This window comes from Lutra lutra, chromosome 7 (assembly GCF_902655055.1).
Source record: "Lutra lutra chromosome 7, mLutLut1.2, whole genome shotgun sequence".
Taxonomy (NCBI): domain Eukaryota; kingdom Metazoa; phylum Chordata; class Mammalia; order Carnivora; family Mustelidae; genus Lutra; species Lutra lutra.
Window position 1 is genome coordinate 85,255,617 of NC_062284.1, and position 21,436 is coordinate 85,277,052.

Genomic DNA, 21,436 nt, shown 5'->3' on the forward strand with positions numbered 1-21,436 from the left:
CAATTTCACAAGTATCTCACATTCATCTTGCCCCCCAAGTAAATCCACCTCCCCTCATCTTCTCTAGTGTCTGTATTCCCTTCCTAGGTTGGTAGTATCACCTATCTCTTAAGGCTGACATTTCCGATTCATTCCCCCATCTTTTTAACTCTCTCCACCCACCCCACCACCCACCCCTCAACAAATCATTCATTTTTCTTGCTAAGTTTACTTCTGCAATATATTTCTTTCTCTCTATCCCCTAACCCCCCACCATTTAGTTTTATACCTCAGGGTCTCTTGCCTGAATTTTATTAGCAGCCTCCTGTCTTCTATTTGTTTATCCAACTATAAACTAATAATGTAGCAAGAGAAAGAAAAATTAAGAAAACAATCCCATTTACATTGCATCAAGAATAAATTTAACCAAAGAGATGAAAGTACTCTGAAAGCTATGAAACACCGAGGAAATTAAAGATGACCAAAAGAAATGGAAAGACATTCCATTCCATGCTCATGGATTAGAAGAACAAATATTGTTAAAATGTCTATACTACTTAAAGCAATCTATAGATTTAATGCATTTCCTATCAGAATACCAACATGATTTTTCACAGAATGAGAACAATCCTAAAATTTGTATGGAGGGCGCCTGGGTGGCTCAGTGGGTTAAAGCCTCTGCCTTCAGCTCAGGTCATGATCCCAGGGTCCTGAGATTGAGCCCTGCATCGGGGCTCTCTGCTCCACAGGGAGCCTGCTTCCTCCTCTCTCTCTGCCTGCCTCTCTGCTTACTTGTGATCTCTCTCTGTCAAATAAAAAAATAAAATCTTTAAAAAAAAAATTTTTTGTATGGAAACACACACACACACACACCCCTTGAATGGCCAAAGGAGTCTTGAAAAAGAAAAACGAAACTGATGGTATCACAATTCCAGATTTCGAGTTAACATTACAAAGCTGTTGTGATTAAAACAATAAGGTACTAGCAAAAAAAAAAAAAAAAAAAAAAGACATAGAGATCAATGGAACAGAATAGAAAGCCCAAAAATAAACCCACAATTACATGGTCAATTAATCATCAACAAAAAGAAAAGAATATGCAATAGGAAAAAGTCTCTTCAACAAATGGTATGGGAAAACTGAACAGCTACACGGGAAAGAATGAAACTGGACCACTTTCTTACACCATACACAAAAGTAAACTCAAAATGGATTATGGACCATTTTTATGGAAAAATCCTTGAAGAGAGCACAGGTAGTAATTTCTCTGACATTGTTCATAGCAACATCTTTCTGGATGTGTCTCCTGAAGCAAAGAAATGAATGCAAAAATAAACTACTGGGACTACATCAAAATAAAAATCTTCTGCACATTAAAGGAAACAACCCACAAAACCAAAAGACAACCTACTGAATGGGAGAAGATATTTGCAAATGACTTTTTCAATAAATGGTTAGTGTACAAAATATATAAAGAACTTATACAACTCAACACCAAGAAACCCACAAATAACCCAACTGAGAAACAGACAGAAGACATGAACAGATATTTATCAAAAGACATATAGACAGCCCTCAGACACAGGAAAAGATGCTCAACATCACTCATCATCGGGAAAATGCAAATCAAAACCATCATGGATATCATTTCACACCTACCTGAATGACTAAAATCAAAAACTTAAGAAACAACAACTGCTGGCAAAGATGTGGAGAAAAAGGAACCCTTGTACACTATTGGTGGGAGCACCTGGGTGGCTCAGTTGTTAAGCATCTGCCTTCAGCTCAGGTCATGATCCCAGGGGCCTGGAATCAAGCCCCACATCAGGCTCAGTTGGAAGCCTGCTTCTCCCTCTCCCACTCTCCCTGCTTGTGTTCCCTCTCTCGCTGTGTCTCTATCAAATAAATAAATAAAATCTTTAAAAAAAATTTTTTTAAATGGAACTACCCTGTAATCCAGGAATCACATTACTGGGTATTTACTCAAAAAATGCAAAAACACTAATTCAAAGGGAAACATGCACCCCTATGTTTATGGCAGCATTATTTACAATAGCCAAACTATGGAAGAAGCCTAAGTGTCCATCAACAGATGAGTGAATAAAGAAGATGTAGTGTGTATGCATAATACAGCCATAAAAAAGAATGAAATCTTGCCATTTCCAACAACATGGATGGATCTACAGAGTATAATGTTAAGTCAAATAAATCAGTCAGAAAAAGACAAATACAGTATGATTTCATTCATACATAGCATTTTAGAAACAAATGAATAAAGGAAAAAAAGAAACAAACTGAAAAACATGTGGACTGTCAAAACGTCAGCAAAGTCAAAGATAGGTTAGTTGATCATCTAATCTGAGGAATGAAATAAAAAAATAATGGAAAAAAAACAGAAAGAGCCTCAGAGTCTTGTGGTTCACCATCAAACATATCAATACATGTATGACAGAAGACCAAGAGAAGAGAAAAAAAAGAATTATTTCAAGAAGTAACAGCTGAAAACTTCCTGAACTTGATTAAAAACATTTACATGCACATTCAAGAAACTCAATAAATTCCAAGTGGAATAAACTCAAAGAGATCCACATCTAGATACTTCATAACAAAACAGTCAAAAGACAAAGACAAAGAGGGGCGCCTGGGTGGCTTGGTGGGGTAAAGCCTCTGCCTTTGGCTCAGGTCATGGTCCCAGGGTCCTGGGATCGAGCCCCACATCAGGCTCTCTGCTCAGTGGGGAGCCTGCTTCCTCCTCTCTCTCTGCCTGCCTCTCTGCCTACTTGTGATCTCTGTCAAATAAATAAATAAAATCTTAAAAAAAAAAAAAGATAAAGAATCTTGCAAAGCACCAAGAGAGAGCCAATGCTTCACTTAACAAGGAGCCTCAACAAGAAAAAGATCTTATTTCTCATTAGAAAACATGGTGGTCAGAATGCACTGAGATGACACTGTCAAAGAGCACAAAGAAAAAGGCTGGCAATCAAAGTATCTGTATCCAGCAAAACTTAAAATTAAGGAGAAATTAAGACATCCCTAGATACACAAAAACATGAGGATTCATTGCTAGCAGACCTGCCCTGTAAAAAAACACTAAAGGGAGTCAGTCCATTAGGCTGAAATGAAAGGATTCTAGATTAACTCAAATCTATGGGGGGAAAAATACCTTGACATGTAAATGAAAGCACAACATTTATGGCACTCAGCTAAAGAAGTGCTAGGAGGAAAATTTACAGTTTTAAATGCCTAAATGAAAGTAAAGTAATGTTCTACCTTAAGAAACTAGAAAACAAAAAATAAAAACACACTAATACTAAAGAATGCAGAAAAGAAAGAAACAATAAAGTGTGAGGTATTTGAAATAGAGAAGAAAAAAAAACAATACAAAACATCAATGAAAACACAACTGAAAAAACTTTAGTCATACTGTCCAAGAAGAGATAAGATTAAAATTACTAATCTGGATTGGAAAAAAGGACATTACTAACAACCTTACAGAAATTTAAAAATTCATAAAGGAATACTATGAACAACTGTATACTAGCAAATTACATACCTATAGGAGATGGACAAATTCCTAGAAGGACATAAAATACCAAAACTGACTCAAAAGGAGAAAATCTGAGTAGATCTATAAGAAAAGACTGATTTAGTAATAAGGAAAACTGACCTGAAAGAAAAGCCCAGAACCAAATGGCTTCATATTAACACTTCGAAAAAAGAGAGAAAACTTTAAAACGCACTCTATGAGGCCAATAACACCCTCATTCCAAAACCAAAACATTGCAAGAATACACAAATATCCCTTATTGATATAGATACAGAAATCCTCAACAAAATACTGTATAACTGAATATGGCAATATATAAAAAGTACTATACACCATGACCAAGTGGGATTTATCCCAGAATGCAAGATCAGTTCAACATAGAAAAATCAATCATGGCAATACACCATATTAATATGCAGGTGAAACCCCAAATAATTGTCTCAATAGACACAGAAAAAGTGCTTGACAAAATCCAACATCCTTTCATGATAAAAACACTCAAAAAGTTAGGAATAGAAAGTAATTTCCTCAATCTGATAAAGGGCATCTATGAAAAATCCAAAGCTAACTTCATACTGACTGGTACAAGACTGGAAGCTTTACCTCTAAAAAAAAAAAACAAAGATGTCCCCTTTTGCTGTTGTTACTCAATACTGTTCTGGAAGGAGTAGCTGAAGAAATTAGGTATGAAAAATAAATAAAAGTCATATAAATTGTAAAAAAAAAAAAAAAAGAAGAAGAAACATTACATCTCTATTCACAAATGACATGATTTTGTATATAAAAAATCCTAAGGAATCCACACAGACAAAAATCTGTAGGGGCCAAAAAAAAAAAAAGTTCATCCAGGTTTCAGAATAAAAAGTGAATATACAAAATCAACTGTGTTTCTATCTACTAGCAAAGAATAATCCACAAGTGAAAATAAGAACACAATTCCATTTACAACAGCATGAAAAGAATAAGATATTTGGGAATGAAAGAAATAAAAATTTATATACTAAAAACTATGAAATATCACTGAGAGACAAAAGAATTAAACTGAAAGATATTCTTTGTCACAGACAAGAAGCAGTAATATTGTTAAGATAAAAATACTCTCTCAAATATATCTAAAGAGTCAATGAAATCTCTGTCAAAATCCTAAGTGGCTTTTTGCAGAAATTAACAAACAGATCCTAAAATTCATAGGAAAATACCAGGAACCGAGACTAATCAAAACAATCTTGAAAAAAAACAACAAACTTCCAGTTGTAAAATAAATAAATCACGGGGATGTAATGTATAGCATGGTGACTACTGCTAATAATATCGTATTGTATATTTTAAAGTTGCTGAAAAAGCAGATGTTAAAAGTTCTCACCAGAAGAAAAAAAATATTTGTAATCACACATACGGTGACGGGTGTTAACTGGACTTGTGATGATCATTTCATCACAAATACAAATACTGAATCATACTGCTATACACCTGAAACTAATATAATGTTATGTGTCCATTATACCTCAATTAAAAAAAAAAGAAAGAATAAAAAGAGCAAAGATGTAGAACGGTTGCTTTCGAATTTCTAAACTTACTGTAAAGTTACAGTAATCAAGACAGTGTGATATTGGTATTATAGACAGAGACGAATGGAACCGAACTGAGTGTCCAGAAATAAACTCTCACATTATGGTCAAGTGATTTTCAACATGAGTATTAAGACAACTCACTTTGGGAAAAAATACGCTTTTCAACAAATGCGGCTAGGACAACTGAATATCCATGTGCAAAAGAATGAGATGGAATCACTATCTCATCATACCATATACAAAAATTTACACAGAATGGACCAAAAGTCTAAATGTAGAATTAAAATTATCTAACTCTTAGAAGAAAACATGATCTTGAACTAGTTAATTGTTTTGTACTTAAGAGACCAAAAGCACAAACAACAAAGGAAAAAATAAATTGGACTTCATCAAAACTCACAACTTTCTTGCTTCAAAGAATAGTATAAAGAAAAAAAGAAAATAAGAAGACAATCTACAGACAGGAGAAAATATCTGCAAATAAAACATATCATAGGGGCACCTGGGTGGCTCAGTGGGTTAAAGCCTCTGCTTTCGGCTCAGGTCATGGTCCCAGGGTTCTGGGATCAAGCCCCACATCGGGCTCTCTGCTCAGCAGGGAGCCTGCTTCCCTTCCTCTCTCTCTGCCTGCCTCTCTGCCTACATGTGATCTCTGTCTGTCAAATAAATAAATAAAATCTTTAAAAAAAATAAAAAACAAACAAAAAAAAACATTTCACAGGCGCCTAGTATCCAGAACATACAATTCTCAGAACTCAACTATAAAATGAAATTTAACTAAATTAAAAAGGTAAAGGATTTTGGGACACGTGGGTGACTCAGTAGATTAAGCATCTGCCTTTAGCTCAGGTCATGATCTAGGGTCCTGAGATGGATCCCTGTGTAGAGCCCTGTGTCAACTTCCTGCTCGCTCAGCAGAGGAGTCTACTTCCCCCTTGTCCTCTACCCCTCCCCCACAGGTACACGTGTGCTCTCTCACTCATTCTAATAAATAATATCTTTTAAAAAAGGAGGGGTAAGGATTTGAACACACATTTCTCCAAACAATATACACAAATGGCCAATAAACACATGAAAAGATGCTCAATAGCCATCATGGAAATGTAAATCAAAAACACCATAAATGCCTTAAACTTATGAATAAGGAAAATTATGATTCAAGGTGATGCCCAAATTCTCATTGCTAATATGAGACAAATTTTTGAGTGGGTCAACTTATTCCCTAAGGCAACTTGCCTACTTTGTGAGATGCCTGGGAGTGGCCATCTGCCTGTCACCTTTTAAAGCTCAAAGAGCAGACTGGTATGAAGGTAATAAGTGGTATCTATACAACTGAATATTATTCAGCCGTAAAAAGGAATGAAGTACTATTAAATGCTAAAACCTTGAAAACATTATGTTAAGCAAAAAAAGCAAACACAAAGACCATATATTTTATGATTCCATTTATATGAAACATCTAGAATAGCCAAATTCACTGAGATGGAAAGTGGATTAATGGTCAGGGGCAGAGAGTAAGAGGAAATGCTAAAGGATGCTAAAGGATGCAGATTTCTGTTTCTATTTTACCAATCTATACCTTTTAAATAGTCTAATATTCAACCCCTGACGTCCCAATTTGTGAGCTCTGCCCAACCTTAACTGGCTAACTGAATCTGAGAGCTAGAACCTCTAGGCTAGTCTGGAAAGGAATTAATCTGAAAAAGAAGAGAAACCAGACTGGGGAAAAAAGAACTTTTTTTCTAAGTCGAGAAACTATAAACTATTACATCACCAACTACTCATTTTTACTGCAAACAAATGCATTACCTTGGGGCGCCTGAGTGGCTCAGAGGGTTAAGCCTCTGCCTTCGTCTCAGGTCATGGTCTCAGGGTCCTGGGATCAAGCCCCGCATTGGGCTCTCTGCTCGGCGGGGAGCCTGCTTCCCCCTCTCTCTCTGCCTGCCTCTCTGCCTACTTGTGATCTCTCTCTGTGTCAAATAAGTAAAATCTTTTAAAAATTTAAAAACAAAACAAAAAAACAAATGCATTACCTTCACTTTTACAGGGTCAAACACTAGCTAGCTATGAATATACCACTATTATTATAAAATAATGTCTTTTTTTTTAGTGGTCAGACAACAGAAGAATAATCGAAATAATCGAAATACGTTGCTACTACTGTTGTGGATCCAGACCTCTAAAATAGAAGATAATTTCTCAATTCATCCTCCTACACTCAAAGGCATTCTTTTGGATACTGAAAATAAACATACACACATTTGGAAAATGTACTGCAATGAATAAGGAAAAGCAAATACTAGTACAAATTCCTACAATCTTTCTCTTTTAGACTATTTCATATTTTTTCAGTGTACCATCAACTCCTTTACTCCTTTGTAGTTGCCTAAAATCTAGCAAAGCACTAAATATTTATTCAAATGGTTGCTCAGACCCAACATTTTTAAGACCTTTAAAGAGATAGACTCATCAAACAGATGCATATTTTCCTTGAAGACATTTTACAATAAACGGCATTTTTATAAGCAGCAGTTTATTGTAAAAAGCAACTTGCCTCTAGAAGGTTCTAAAGACAATTGATGGAAAAGGAAAGGTGATTGGGAATCTCGAACCTAGTGTTCTAAAAGGATTCAGACAATGACAACAAAGTTTTGGTAACACAAATGTACCTATTCCTAGCTATTTTACATCAGTTTTGAGTGAAAAGGGGAAGAATAATGTTGTTAGGTAACATAATTTAAGGATTTCCTTGTGTTTATTTGACATAAAATACCAACAATGAATTTTATTTCCTTTCGTTCTTGTTTTCCCAAAATGTAACCTTTTTTTTTTTTTTAAGATTTTATTTATTTATTTGACAGAGAGAGATCACAAGTAGGTAGAGAGGCAGGCAGAGAGAGGGAGAGGGAAGCAGGCTCCCTGCTGAGCAGAGAGCTCGATGCGGGACTCGATCCCAGGACCCTGAGATCATGACCTGAGCCAAAGGCAACGGCTTAACCCACTGAGCGACCCAGGCACCCGCAAAATGTAACTTTTAAATAATTTTCTAATCTATCCCTTTTTAGTAGGTTAAAGACTAAGAATAAAGTACAGAATCTAAACCATCATCAAGATCATCTGGCCATTAGCAACAACATGGATATAACTAGAGACAAACCAACCGAGAAAGAGATTCACAACTACAAAAAACAAATTGATGGTTATCAGAGGAGAGGTGGGTGGGGGGATGGGTTAAACAGGTGATGGGGATCAAGGAATGCACTTCTCATGAAGAGCAACATGTACGGAATTAGTGAATCACTATACTGTACACTTGAAACTAATATAACACAGTATGTTAACTGGAATTAAAATTAAAACTTAAAAAAAGAGATCATCCGGGGGTTCATACCATATTTCTTAAGAATAAATTCTTACTGGGGCATCTGGGTGGCTCAGTCAGTTAAGTGTAGGCCTTTAGCTCAGGTCATGATCCTGGGGTCCTGGGATTGAGCCCTAAAATCGGGCTCCCTGCTCCACTGGGAGTCTGCTTCACCCTCTTCGTCTGCCTGCCACTCCCTCTGCTTGTGCACATGCTCTCTCTCACATGCATGCGCGCACGTGCTCTCTCTCGCTCTCTCTCTTTGTCAAATAAATAAATTTTAAAACCCTAAAAAAAAAAAAAAGAATAAATTCTTACTGACTTTGCACAGGTCATAATTTCTTTGATCCAATTTTATCACTTTGAAGGTTCCAATCAAAATTCAAATAATGTTTTAAGTTCTTCCATAAATTCTGTGCTTCAAATTCGTTTTTTCATGTAATCTTCCAATAATATCTTAAGTGTTATTTAATTTTATAAATAGATGAAGTATCTACAGAAGTATTAAGTGAATAATATAGCTGATATCAGAACCCAGATATTCTGACTTTCTCCTCTATATCCCCCTATTTACTATCTTTTTAATACTCAACTTTCCTTGGGATTAATTACTATCTCCCACACTGGGCTGTTGTGGCAGGCCGTGCACTAAGCATTTTACATAGACAAAAATATTAGGTATTATTACCAATATATGACAACTGCTTCTCTTAAAATGTTCACTCCTTAAAAACTTCTCAGAGATAGTGAACAGAGGGGTACCCAGGTGGCTCAGTCTGTTAAGCAACTGCCTTTGGCTCAGGTCAAGATCCCAGGGTCCTGGGACAGAGCTCCATGTTAGGCTCTCTGCTCTCAGAGAGCCTGCTTCTCCCTCTCCCCCCCAATCATGCTCTTTCACTAGTAGGTAAGCATCTGCCTTTGGCTCAGGTCATGATCCCAGGGTCCTAGGATGAGCCCCACACTGGGCTCCCTGCTCAGCTGGGAGCCTGTTTCTTCCTCTGCCTACCCTCCCCCTGCTGGTGCACAAGTTCTCTCTCTCTGTGTGGCAAATAAATAAATAAAATCTTTTTTTTTTTTTAAAGATTTTATTCATTTATTTGACAGAGAGAGCTCACAAGTAGACGGAGAGAGAGAGGAGGGAAGTAGGCTCCCCGCCGAGCAGAGAGCCCCATGTGGGGCCCGATCCCAGGACCCCGGGATCATGACCTGAGCCGAAAGCAGAGACTTCAACCCACTGAGCCACCCAGGCGCCCCTAAATAAAATCTTAAAAAATAAATAAATAAAGGGGCGCCTGGGTGGCTCAGTGGGTTAAGCCACTGCCTTCGGCTCAGGTCATGATCTCAGAGTCCTGGGATCGAGCCCCACATCGGGCTCTCTGCTCGGCAGGGAGCCTGCTTTCTCCTCTCTCTCTCTGCCTGCCTCTCTGCCTACTTGTGATCTCTCTGTCAAATAAATAAATAAATAAAATCTTTAAAAAAAATAAATAAATAAATAAATAAATAAAATATTTTAAACAACAAGATGCTTGACTTGAAGAGAAAACATTTCTTTTAGAGTATTTACCCCTAAAGACAGATTGCCCTACATGTAACAGTTTCATACAAAAGAGTTACAAAATTCTCCTTGATATGATAAATGATAAAAAAAAACATTAAGGGGCGCCTGGGTGGCTCAGTGGGTTAAGCCGCTGCCTTCGGCTCAGGTCATGATCCCAGGTCCTGGGTTCGAGCCCCACATCGGGCTTTCTGCTCAGCAGAGAGCCTGCTTCCTCCTCTCTCTCTGCCTGCCTCTCTGCCTGCTTGTGATTTCTCTCTGTCAAATAAATAAATAAAATCTTTAAAAAAAAAAAAAAAAAAAAAAAACATTAAAATTCTCCACTTGAACAAGGTATGCAAGGATGTTTATGTTGTTCTTTTTTGTTAAATGCTGAGAGCAAAATAACTTACTGGAATATAAAAAGCTGAATGAGCATGCCACTAATGGAGAAAGGAGGTATTTTCACAGAACCAGTCTATTTCCCAGAACCAGTCTATTTCCCCATTCCATCTCTGTCTGATGTCAATCGAAACATACCATCAGCCACTTAGCTAAAAAAATATACAATATGCTTATGCACATACACAGTTACTTTATATACGATTAAGTGATAAGGAAGGGGAAAATGAAAGAATCAAGAAAACTATACTGTAGTAGTCAAGATGTGGTGGAATCAAACTGCAGTTTTCTCATTGAGAATGTCTTGGTCTGGAGGAAGAGAGTTCTAGAGTACAGTAGCAAGTTCTCTTTTTAGTAGACTACTCCTGTCTGCTGCTTGATCCCATCAATTGTATCTTCATCCCCCATTTCCAGCTGTGCAGATGTGTCTGTTTCATTGAATGGCTCCCCATCAAATCAGAATCTGTTCTACCTCACTGACAAATCCTTCCTTTCACAATAGGCTTTCCATTAGTTTACTAAGTGATATATACCTCTTAGTAAGTTATTAAGTGATATATGCCACTTAATCTTAAACTGCACCACAGAACCATCCTGCCACACCACCTTCAAATTGATAATGACCACGTTCTCAGCCTTGTCTCCTTCCTTGGGCTTTTCATCAACATCAGAGAGTACCGGTCTCCTCAACTGCCACTTCATAAAGGAGGTACCAGGTCCTCACTGAACCAGCTCACAAGCAGCACCAGGAGAGGCAGAAGGAGGCTACAGCAAGAGAGGGTCTATTTTTAACATGTCTTGACAACATATGTCACCACCTTTTCCAAATTTCATATTTAATAGCCCATAAGTTAAGTAATTAATTCTCTCAAACTCGTTCCATATGTTTCATAATTCAGTGTTTTTAACTCTGCTAATGACGGGTTTTACTATTATAAATATAAAATGTTTCATATAAACAAAGTTATCAAGCATTTCTGTGATGACTTTTAACTCTGATGTAAGTTTTGAGAGTGGTCTTTCCTATCCCAATATATAAAATATATTTCCTTATTTCTTTCTCATTTTATCCTGAAAATTTAAAACTATTTTGAATTTATTTTGTTATAAAACATTTATATATCACTTTTTATGCAGATGAACATTCTTTCTTCTTCATCTTTATCTAAACCACCATTTAATGAAGTGGTCACATGAGCTCCTTCTATAGCAAACGGAAGTCCTCCTTTTACAAAATTAATATCCTTTTTAAATGTAACTGTCCTTGACTATAAAGAAGATATGCAAGTCTTTCTTAAATAAAAAGAGCCTAAATAAATAAATGGAGGCTCCTTGGAATATGAAGAATGGAGACCCTACCAATGTCAGCCTCCTCTAAATTAAATCTACAGATTCAAGTCCATCCAAAAAAAGATCCTAACAAATATTATCTAGGGATTTACAAGCTGATTCCCAAATTCATATGGAAGAGCAAAAGGCCAAGACACTAAGAAATCTGTATTAGTCTCCTGTGGCTGCTATGACAAGTTAGGGGCACAAATTTGATGTTCTGTGCTCTATTTACTCACCTTCCCTATCTACAGTGTATTCTGTTAAACGGGGGTAGGGAAACACACCTTAAAGGTAACATGCTGTTGGGCTATCAGCCATAAGTTTTCTAAAAATTAGATGTACATAAGAGTCGAAGATTCTTTCTCAACAATGAGGGGAGATTATCTGATAATTTCTGCCACAATGTCATAAAAATTTTTCAGTTAATGTCCTGTTTTTTGTTTTTCTTTCTTACATAGTACAGACTTTAGGTTTTGAACCAATTTTCTGCACAGGTGCTAAAGACAACCCAAGGTCTCTTTCTGATCAGGTCTGGTCTCAACTGACTTTCAATGTTTTTCCTACCATTGTCAAATAAAAGGAAATTGCTCAAAAAAAGGCAACTTTTTTCTCCTCATACCTAACATATTCATTCTTGACCTACATGATACTTACTAAGCACTCATATGCCAAGCAATACGCAAAGTCTAGGAAACACAAAGAAGACCCACCTCTGCCCTCAGGAAGGTAGTTATGATATAATCAAGCAAATAAACACACTGTAATAAAATAATCAAATTACTAGAAGTAAATAACAAAGTCTAGGAAAAGCTCCTATGCCCTCTGATAGGGAAAGCTTCACCAAAGCTATGGACAGATTAAGCTTTCGGGTCTAAAAGTGATGTGAGGACTACATGGTATAGTGAACATCATTAGCAAAAGTACAGGCATCACAGAAAGTGACTTCTGATTTAATATTGCTAAAATGTAAAGTACCAGAGAGGGATAACAAGAAGTTAAAGATAATGTGGCAGACAAAGATACATTTCTGTTGGCATGTTTATTAGACTTTGAGATATCTGTGGGAAACCCTTACATCCATTTACCTTTTTCTACCACACTGTCAAAGACTAAAGTTTCATGTTTTAGTAACTTGAACGATGATGATGCCATTGACAGAAATGCAAAAAAAAAAGAAAAAAGGAAAAAAATCACTTAGATTGTATAGATATTTGAAATCAGAAACAGATTTAACAAACATACTTATCCCTATTTCCTATTTTCCCAAAGGTCCATTTCTATCACATGGGTCCTTCTAGAAGAAAAGGTGTTAGCTAATATATGAACACACACACACACACAAAGCCGTAACTGAATTTGGAAACAAAAAAAAACAAAACAAAAAATTTTTTTTTTAGCAAAAGTATGTTTTCTTTTTTTAAGACACTGAACACTGAACCCAACATAGCTCTTTTCACTTTAACTGCCAGGAAATCTAAGAACCAAATTCAATGCCTTAGAGCTTTAATCAGTTCATCCCTAGAACCTGATAATGTTTCCTTTCCTTAAGTAGTGGCTATTCAGTTGCCTGTTTTACCACTAATTGTTCTATTGCACATACTGCACATTTTATGCAGTCCCTTAGATGCAATAAAATCCTTAACAAAAATGAAATGTTGGGCTCCTGGATGGCTCAGTGGGTTAAGCCTCTGCCTTCGGCTCAGGTCATGATTCCAGGGTCCTGGGACTGAGTCCCCCATGGGGCTCTCTGCTCAGCAGGGAGCCTGCTTCCCACCCACCCCCCCGACTGCCTCTCTGCCTACTTGTGATCTCTGTCAAATAAATAAATAAAATCTTAAAAAAAAATGAAATGTTAATGCAGAGGTGGCTTACAGTATTTGAAACAGCTTATTTTAGTAAGCGAATTAATGTAACATTTATGTAAATATCTGATCAGTAAATCGCTTCTTTATAAATACACGAAGTATTTCAATTAGGTCAAATTAATTTTTCCAATCAGTAAGACTCACTAAAGAATATAAAGAGTATATACAAGAGGCACCTGGGTGGCTCAGTGGGTTAAAGCCTCTGCTTTTGGCTCAGGTCATCAGGCTCTCTGCTCAGCAGGGCGCCTGCTCCCCCACCCCCATCTCTCTGCCTGCCTCTCTGCCTACTGGTGATCTCTGTCAAATAAATAAATAAAATCTTAAAAAAAAAAAAGAAAAGAAAAGAAAGAAAAAAACTGAGGAATAATTTAAGCAAGGAGGTAAAAGATCCATACACTAAAAACTACAGGACACTGATGAAAGAAACTGAAGAAGACACAAATAAATAGATTCCATACTCACAGATTGGAAGAGTTAATAGTTAAAATGTCCACACTACCCAAAGCAATCTAAAGATTCAATGCAATCCCTATTAAAATTCCAATGACATTTTCCACAAAAATATAAAAAACAATCCTAAAATTTGTATGAAACCAAAAAGGACCTCAAGCAACCAAAGCAATCTGGAGAAAGAACAAAGCTAGAGGCATCACACTCCCTGATTTCAAACTCAATTACAAAGCTAAAGTAATCAAAACAGTATGGTATTTGCACAAAAACAAATACAGGGGCACCTGAGTGGCTCAGATGGTTAGGCAATCTGCCTTCGGCTCAGGTCAGGATCCCAGAGTCCTGGGATCCAGCCTTGCATCTGGTTTCCCTGCTCAGCTGGGAGTCCGCTTCTCCCTCTCTCTCTCTCTCCACTGTCCACCCTGCTTGTGCTCTCTCACTCTCTCTCTGTCATATAAATAATTAAAATCTTTAAAAAGAAAAAAAAAACAGATGCAATAAATCGATGGAGAACTGAGGGAAATAAACCAACACATAAACAGTCAATTAATTTACAACAAAGAAGCCAAGAATACACAATAGGAAAAAGATAGTATCTTCAATAAATGATGTTGGGGAAACTGGACAGCCACATACGAAAAGAATGAAATTGGACCCCTATGCTACAACATATACAAAAATTAATTAAAAGTAAACTAAAGACTTGGACACCTGGGTGGCTCAGTGGGTTAAGCTGCTGCCTTCGGCTCAGGTCGTGATCCCAGGGTCCTGGGATGGAGTCCCGCTTTGTGCTCCTTGCTCGGCAGGGAGCCTGCTTCTCTCTCCGACTCTGCCTGCTTGTATGCTCTCTCCTCCTCTCTGACAAATAAATAAGTAAATAAAATCTTTAAAAAAAAAAAAAAGTAAACTAAAGACTTAAACTAAGACCTGAAACCACAAAACTCCTAGAAAAGCACATAATTGGTAAGTTCCTTGACACTGGTCTTGATGACTGTTTGGATTTCACAACAAAAATAAAGGCAATAAAAGCAACAATACATTTGATCTTAGCCAAAAGGTCGAGAAACGATACTAAAAGCAAAAATAACCAAATCACATCAAACTAAAAGGCTTCTGCACAGCAAAGCATCAATGGAATGAAAAAGCAACCCTCAGAATGGAGAAAATATCTGCAAATCATGTATCTGATAAGAGGTTAATATCCAAAATACATAAAGAACTCACACAACTCAATTACAAAACAATAAACAATCCAATTTAAAAATGGACAGAAGATCTGAACACATTTTTCCAAAGACATAGCGACAGCCAACAGGTACACGAAATGGTGCTCACCATCACTAATCAGGGAAATGCAAATAAAAAACACAGTGAGATACCATCTCACACCTGTTAGAATGTCTATTATCAAAAAGAATTAATATTGGCAAGGATGTGAAGAAAAGGGAACCCTTGTACATTGTTGGTGGGAATCTAAATTGGTACAGCCACTGTGGAAAACAGTTGGGACAGTTCAAAAAATTAAAAACAGAACTACCATATGATCTAGCAATTCCACTTTTGGGTATGTATGTGAAGGAAATGAAATTACTACCTCAAAGAGATATCTGCATACCCTCATTCACTACAGCATTATTTATAATAGCCAAGACATGGAAATGACTGAAGTTATTCCAATGAATGAATTGATAAAGAATGTAATGTGTGTGGGGCGCCTGGGTGGCTCAGTGGGTTAAAGCCCCTGCCTTCGGCTCAGGTCATGATCCCAGGGTCCTGGGATCGAGCCCCGCATCGGGCTCTCTGCTCAGCGGGGAGCCTGCTTCCCTTCCTCTCTCTCTCTGCCTGCCTCTCTGCCTACTTGTGATTTCTGTCTGTCAAATAAATAAATAAAATCTTTAAAAAAAAAAAAAAAGAATGTAATGTGTGTGCACGTATGTATACATGCACATGCACGTACATCCTACACTTATATAGACAATGGAATATTACTCAGCCACACAAAAAAAGAAAAAGAAAATCCCTTTTTTCATTTGCTACATATATTAAGTGAAATGGCAGAGAAAGACAAATACTCTATGACTTCCTTTATACATGAAATTTAAAAGAAAAGTTCATAGAAACCTAACAGAATGGGGGTTGCCAGAAGCAAGAGGTGGAGAAAATGGGTGAAGGTGGTCAAAAGGTATAAACTTACACTTACAAGACAAGTTCTGGGTATATAACAAAGAGCATAATAACAAAACAAAACAAAAGAAAGGACATGATCCAAACATTTTAATTAAAAGGCCTATTTCCAAAGCAAAGAATATCACCAGGGAGAAAGATCATTTCATAATGATGAAAGAATCAATTTAGGGGTGCCTGGGTGACTCAGTCCATTAAGAATTTGCCTTTGGCTCAGGTCATGATCTCTGGGTACTGGGACTAAGCCTTGCTTTGGGCTCCCTGCTCAATGGGGAGTCTGCTTCTCCCTCCCCCTGCTTGTGTGTGCGTGCACCTACACTCTCTTTCTCCCTCTCAAATAAATAAAATCTTAAAAAAAAAAAAGAATTTATCAAGGAGAAAGAATAATCCTAAATGTTTTTGCACCTAATAATAGAAGTTTAAAATACATGAAACAAAATCTGATAGAACCACAAAAAGAAACAGACAAACCCACAATTACAATCAGAAACTTCAGCACTCTCAATATTGATAAAAGCAAGTAGACAGCAATTCAGCAAGGATACAGAAGTCTTTTAATAACACTATCAAACAAATTGTCCTAATTGACATCTTTAGAGCATTCAACCCAAGAAAAAAGAATATATATTGTTTTCAAGTGCAAATGGAACATGGATCAAGTTACAATATATGTGGAACTATCAATTTTAAAGAAATCAAGTCATGAAACATGTTGCCTGACTGTAATGCAACTAAGTTAGAAATCAATAATAGAAAGATAACAGAGTAATCCGCAAATATTTGAAGCTAAAGAACACAATGGTAACTAACCAACGGATCAAAGAAACCAGAAAGGCAAGGTAAAATGTAAATACAAAAATACCATAATTTGTGGGATGCTACTTAGGAAAGATTTACACCACCAAATGCCTATAGTGAAAAGAAAAAGGGTCTCAAATCAGTAATCTAGATTTACATTTTAAAAAAACTAGAAAAAGAGCATATTAAACTAAAACTAAGCCAAAAAAAAAAAAGAAAAGAAAGAAAGAAAAGAAATAATCAAGCTATCAAAGCAGAGATCAATGAAATATGAATGGAAAAACAGAAAATCAGTAAAGCCACAAGCTGGTTCTTTTATTTATTTTTAAAAGATTGTATTTATTAATTTGACAGAAAGAGACACAGCAAGAGAGGGAACACAAACAGGGGTTCAAGAGGGAGAAGCAAGTTTCCCACTGAGCAGGGAACTGGAGGCAGTTCTCATCCCAGGACCCTGGGATCATGACCTGAGCTGAAGGCAGACGCTTAACAAATGAGCCACCCAGGTGCCCCAAGCTGGTTCTTAATAGATTAATAAAAGTATAAGTCTCTAGTCAGTTTGATCAGGAAAAGACAAATTATCAATATCAAGTTTAAGAGAGGTGACACCACCACAGATTCTACAAATATCAAAAGGATAATAAGGGAGTTTTACGAACCACTCTATTCCTATAAATTTGACAACTTATACCAAATAAAACTTCCTTGAAAAAAACAAACTACCAATGCTCCCTCAAGAAGAAACAGATAACATGAATAGCTGTCTTTCCAATAAAGTAGTTAAAAAACACTGCTTCAGGGGCGCCTGGGTGGCTCAGTGGGTTAAGCCTCTGCCTTCGGCTCAGGTCATGATCTCATGGTCCTGGGATCGAGCCCCGCATCGGGCTCTCTGCTTGGCGGGGGGCCTGCTTCCCTCTCTTTCTCTGCCTGCCTCTCTGCCTACTTGTGATCTCTCTCTGTCAAATAAATAAATAAAAACTCTAAAAAAAAAAAAATACTGCTTCAAAGAAAACTGCAGTTGCAGATGGCTTCACTGGTGAATTACACCAAACATTTAAGTAAAAAATAATCCTACATGAATAATTCTCAATTAACACTATAAGGCTAGCATTACCTGATACCAAAACCAAAGACATTACAAGAAAAGAGAAGTACAGGCCAATATCCCTCGTCAACATAAATATAAAAATTATAAACAAAATTTTAGCATATCAAACCCAACAATAGATATAAATGACAATACATCATGACCAAATGAGGTTTAATCCCAGGACTACAGAGTTGACTAACATTTGAAATCAATGACTATAATTCATCATATTCATACATGAACAAAAAAATCTGTTTATCTCAATATAAGTAGAAAAAGCATGTAACAAATCCAACATCCATTCCTGATCCAAACTCCAGCAAAAAATGAAACTTTCTCAACATGATAAAAGGCATCATGTTGTATGATAAAAAACTGATTGCTTTACACTTAAGATCAGGAACAATATAAGGATGCCCACTCTCACCACTCCTGTTCTACACTGTGCTAGGGGTTCTAGCGAGTTCAATAAGCCAAGAAAAAAATAAACAAAAGGATCCACATTGGAAAAGAAGAAGTAAATGGTTTTTATTCAGACAACACTGTCTATGTAAAAAACCCAAAGGAATCTACAAAAATTGCATGTGAGTTTAGCAAGATTAAGTGAGTTTAGCAAGACTAAGTGAATTTAGCAAGATTCAGAATACGAGCTCAATACACAAAAATCAGGGGCACCAGGCCAGCTCAGTAGGAGAGAGCATGCAATTACTGATCTTGCAGTCCTGAGTTCAAGCCCTACACTGGGTGTAGAGATTACTAAAAAAGGAAAAAAAAAAAAAAAAAAAAAAAAAAGCATGACACTTTTTTAGAAAAATGGATTTCCATACACTAGCAAAGAAATGGATATAAAAATACCATTAATAGTGGCATCAAAAGTAGAAAATATTTAGGGATAAGTGACAGAAAATATGTAATACCTGTAGATTAAAAACTACAAAACACTGCCAGAGAAATTAAAGCAGCCCTATGTAAATGGAGAAACATACCTTGTTCATGAGTTAGAGAATTCAATATTGTTGTCTATTCTCCCCCAAACTGACCAACATATTCACCATAATCCCAATCAATGTCCTAGGAGGAATTTTTTTTTTTTTTTTTTTAAGAAACTGACAAGCTGGGGTGCCTGGTTGGCTCAGTGGGTTGAACCTCTGCCTTCAGCTCAGGTCATGATCTCAGAATCCTGGGATCAAGCCCAGCATGGGCTCTCTGCTCAGCAGGGAGCCTGCTTCCCCCTTTCTCTCTGCCTGCCTCTTTGCCTACTTGTGATTTCTCTGTCAAATAAATAAATAAAATCTTTTTTAAAAAATTAAAAAAAAAAAAAGAAACTGACAAGCTAATCTTAAAACTCATATGGAAATGCAAATGACCTGATACAACTCCCTCCAACCCCACCCCCAAAAAAACCTTTGAAAAGGAAGAACAAAGTTGTAGGAACAAGGGACGCCTGGGTGGCTCAGTTGGTTAAGCAGCTGCCTTCGGCTCAGGTCATGATCCCAGCGTCCTGGGATCGAGTCCCACATCGGGCTCCTTGCTTGGCGGGGAGCCTGCTTCTCCCTCTGCCTCTGCCTGCCATTCTGTCTGCCTGTGCTCGCTCTCTCTCACTCTCTCTCTGACAAATAAATAAAAAAATCTTAAAAAAAAAAAAAAGTTGTAGGAACAACACTACCTAATTTATTCATAAATTCTAGATTGTTACAGTTAAAAAAAAAACAAAAAACAAAAACTGTGTGTATGTGTGTGTATACACATAGAGAGAGGGAGGGAGAGAAGAGGAAAAACAGAGAATAGGAGAGAAGAGGGAGAGGGAGGGGTCTTGGCTCTAACACAAACAGATCACTGGAACAAAATAGACATTCCAGAAATAGGCTCTCACATATATAGACGAACGAGTTTTGGAAAAAGTGTAAAAAAGTAATTCAGTGGAGAAAGGGCTGTATTTTTCAACAAATGGTAATGGAGCAACTGGATATCCATTTGCAAAAAAAAAAGTCAATCCATACCTTAAACCATATTTACAAAGTTAACTCAATAGATCCTAAAATTACAAAATTTCTTGAAAAAAGAACAGCAGAAACTCTTTGTGACTTTAGCTTAGGCCAAGATTTAGATCTAAAATCAGAAGCATAGGGTGCCTGGGTGGCTCAGTGGGTTAAGCCACTGCCTTCGGCTCAGGTCATGATCTCAGGGTCCTGGGATCGAGTCCCACATCGGGCTCTCTGCTCAGCAGGGAGCCTGCTTCCCTCTCTTTCTCTGCCTGCCTCTCTGTCTACTTGTGATCTCTCTCTGTAAAATAAATAAATAAAATCTTAAAAAAATAAAATAAAATAAAATAAAATCAGAAGCATAAACCATGAGAGACAAAATTGATATATGGGCTTAATCAAAATTAAGTATTCCTACTCCTTCAAAGAAAATAAGAAATTTAGAAGACAGTCCAAAGGCTGGGAAAAAGATCTCTGCAAATCATGTATCTGATAAAGTACTTGTATTCAAAAAATAGAATTTTCAAAACTGAATAAAAAAATCTGAATAGACACTTCAAAGTAGTTATATAATGGGAAAAAAGCACATGAAAAGACGCTCAACCTTATTAGATATGAGAAACAATTATAACCACTACATATTCATTACAGTGGCTGAAATTAAGAAGGCTGGCCATAACAAATGGTGTTGACATGTGTGCAGGAAATGGAACTCTCAAACTCTGCTAGTAAGAATGTAAAATTAAAAAAAAAACAGTATGACAGTCTCTTATAAATTTAAACACACAACTGCTATGTGATCCAGCCATTCCACTCCTAGGTATTTATCCAAGAGAGAAAAAAGCATGTGTTTATAAATAAGTACACCTCACAGAAGCTTTATGTGTAATGGCCCCAAACTGCAAATTCATATATCCATCAAATTGTGGCATAACCAAACAATGGGATATTACTCAGCAACAAAGCAATATACTCCTGACATACCACACAACAATACAGATGAATTTCAAATAAAGCTGAATAAAAGAAACCAAACTAAAAAGAGTAAATACTGTGTAATTCCATACACACACACACATAGACATAAAAAGTTTCTCCTAGGGGAAGGTGGGGGGCGGGGGGGGGATGGGCTGCATGCAGCATTGGGAAAAAGGGATTACAAAGGGGCAAAAGGAAACTTTGGGAGGCTATAGACATAATTGCTACCTGGAATGTCTGGATATGTCCCTAATCTTAATTGTCATGATGGCTACAGAAGGTATAGATGTATGTCAAAATTATTCAACTGTGTGATTTAAGTATGTGTAATTTATTGTATACCAATTCTGTATCGATAAAGCT

The 21,436-nt window shown here is 36.8% G+C and overlaps 2 protein-coding genes and 1 non-coding gene across 17 annotated transcripts in view; 1 reads left to right on the top strand and 2 right to left on the bottom strand.

The window, feature by feature from the left end:
* Positions 1–21,436, bottom strand: part of RALGAPA1 (Ral GTPase activating protein catalytic subunit alpha 1) — a 261,885-nt gene that overhangs the window by 235,426 nt on the left and 5,023 nt on the right. The window lies entirely within an intron of this gene.
* Positions 6,221–6,370, top strand: LOC125105700 (U12 minor spliceosomal RNA). Its single transcript, XR_007128990.1, has one exon. It is a non-coding gene; the product is annotated as a U12 minor spliceosomal RNA (small nuclear RNA).
* LOC125103758 (small ubiquitin-related modifier 2-like) lies at positions 10,746–11,096 on the bottom strand. Its single transcript, XM_047735590.1, has 3 exons — positions 10,928–11,096; positions 10,872–10,897; positions 10,746–10,808 (listed from the first exon to the last, which is right to left on the bottom strand). The coding sequence occupies exons 1-3, from the start codon at positions 11,094–11,096 to the stop codon at positions 10,746–10,748; spliced, it is 258 nt and encodes an 85-aa protein (XP_047591546.1).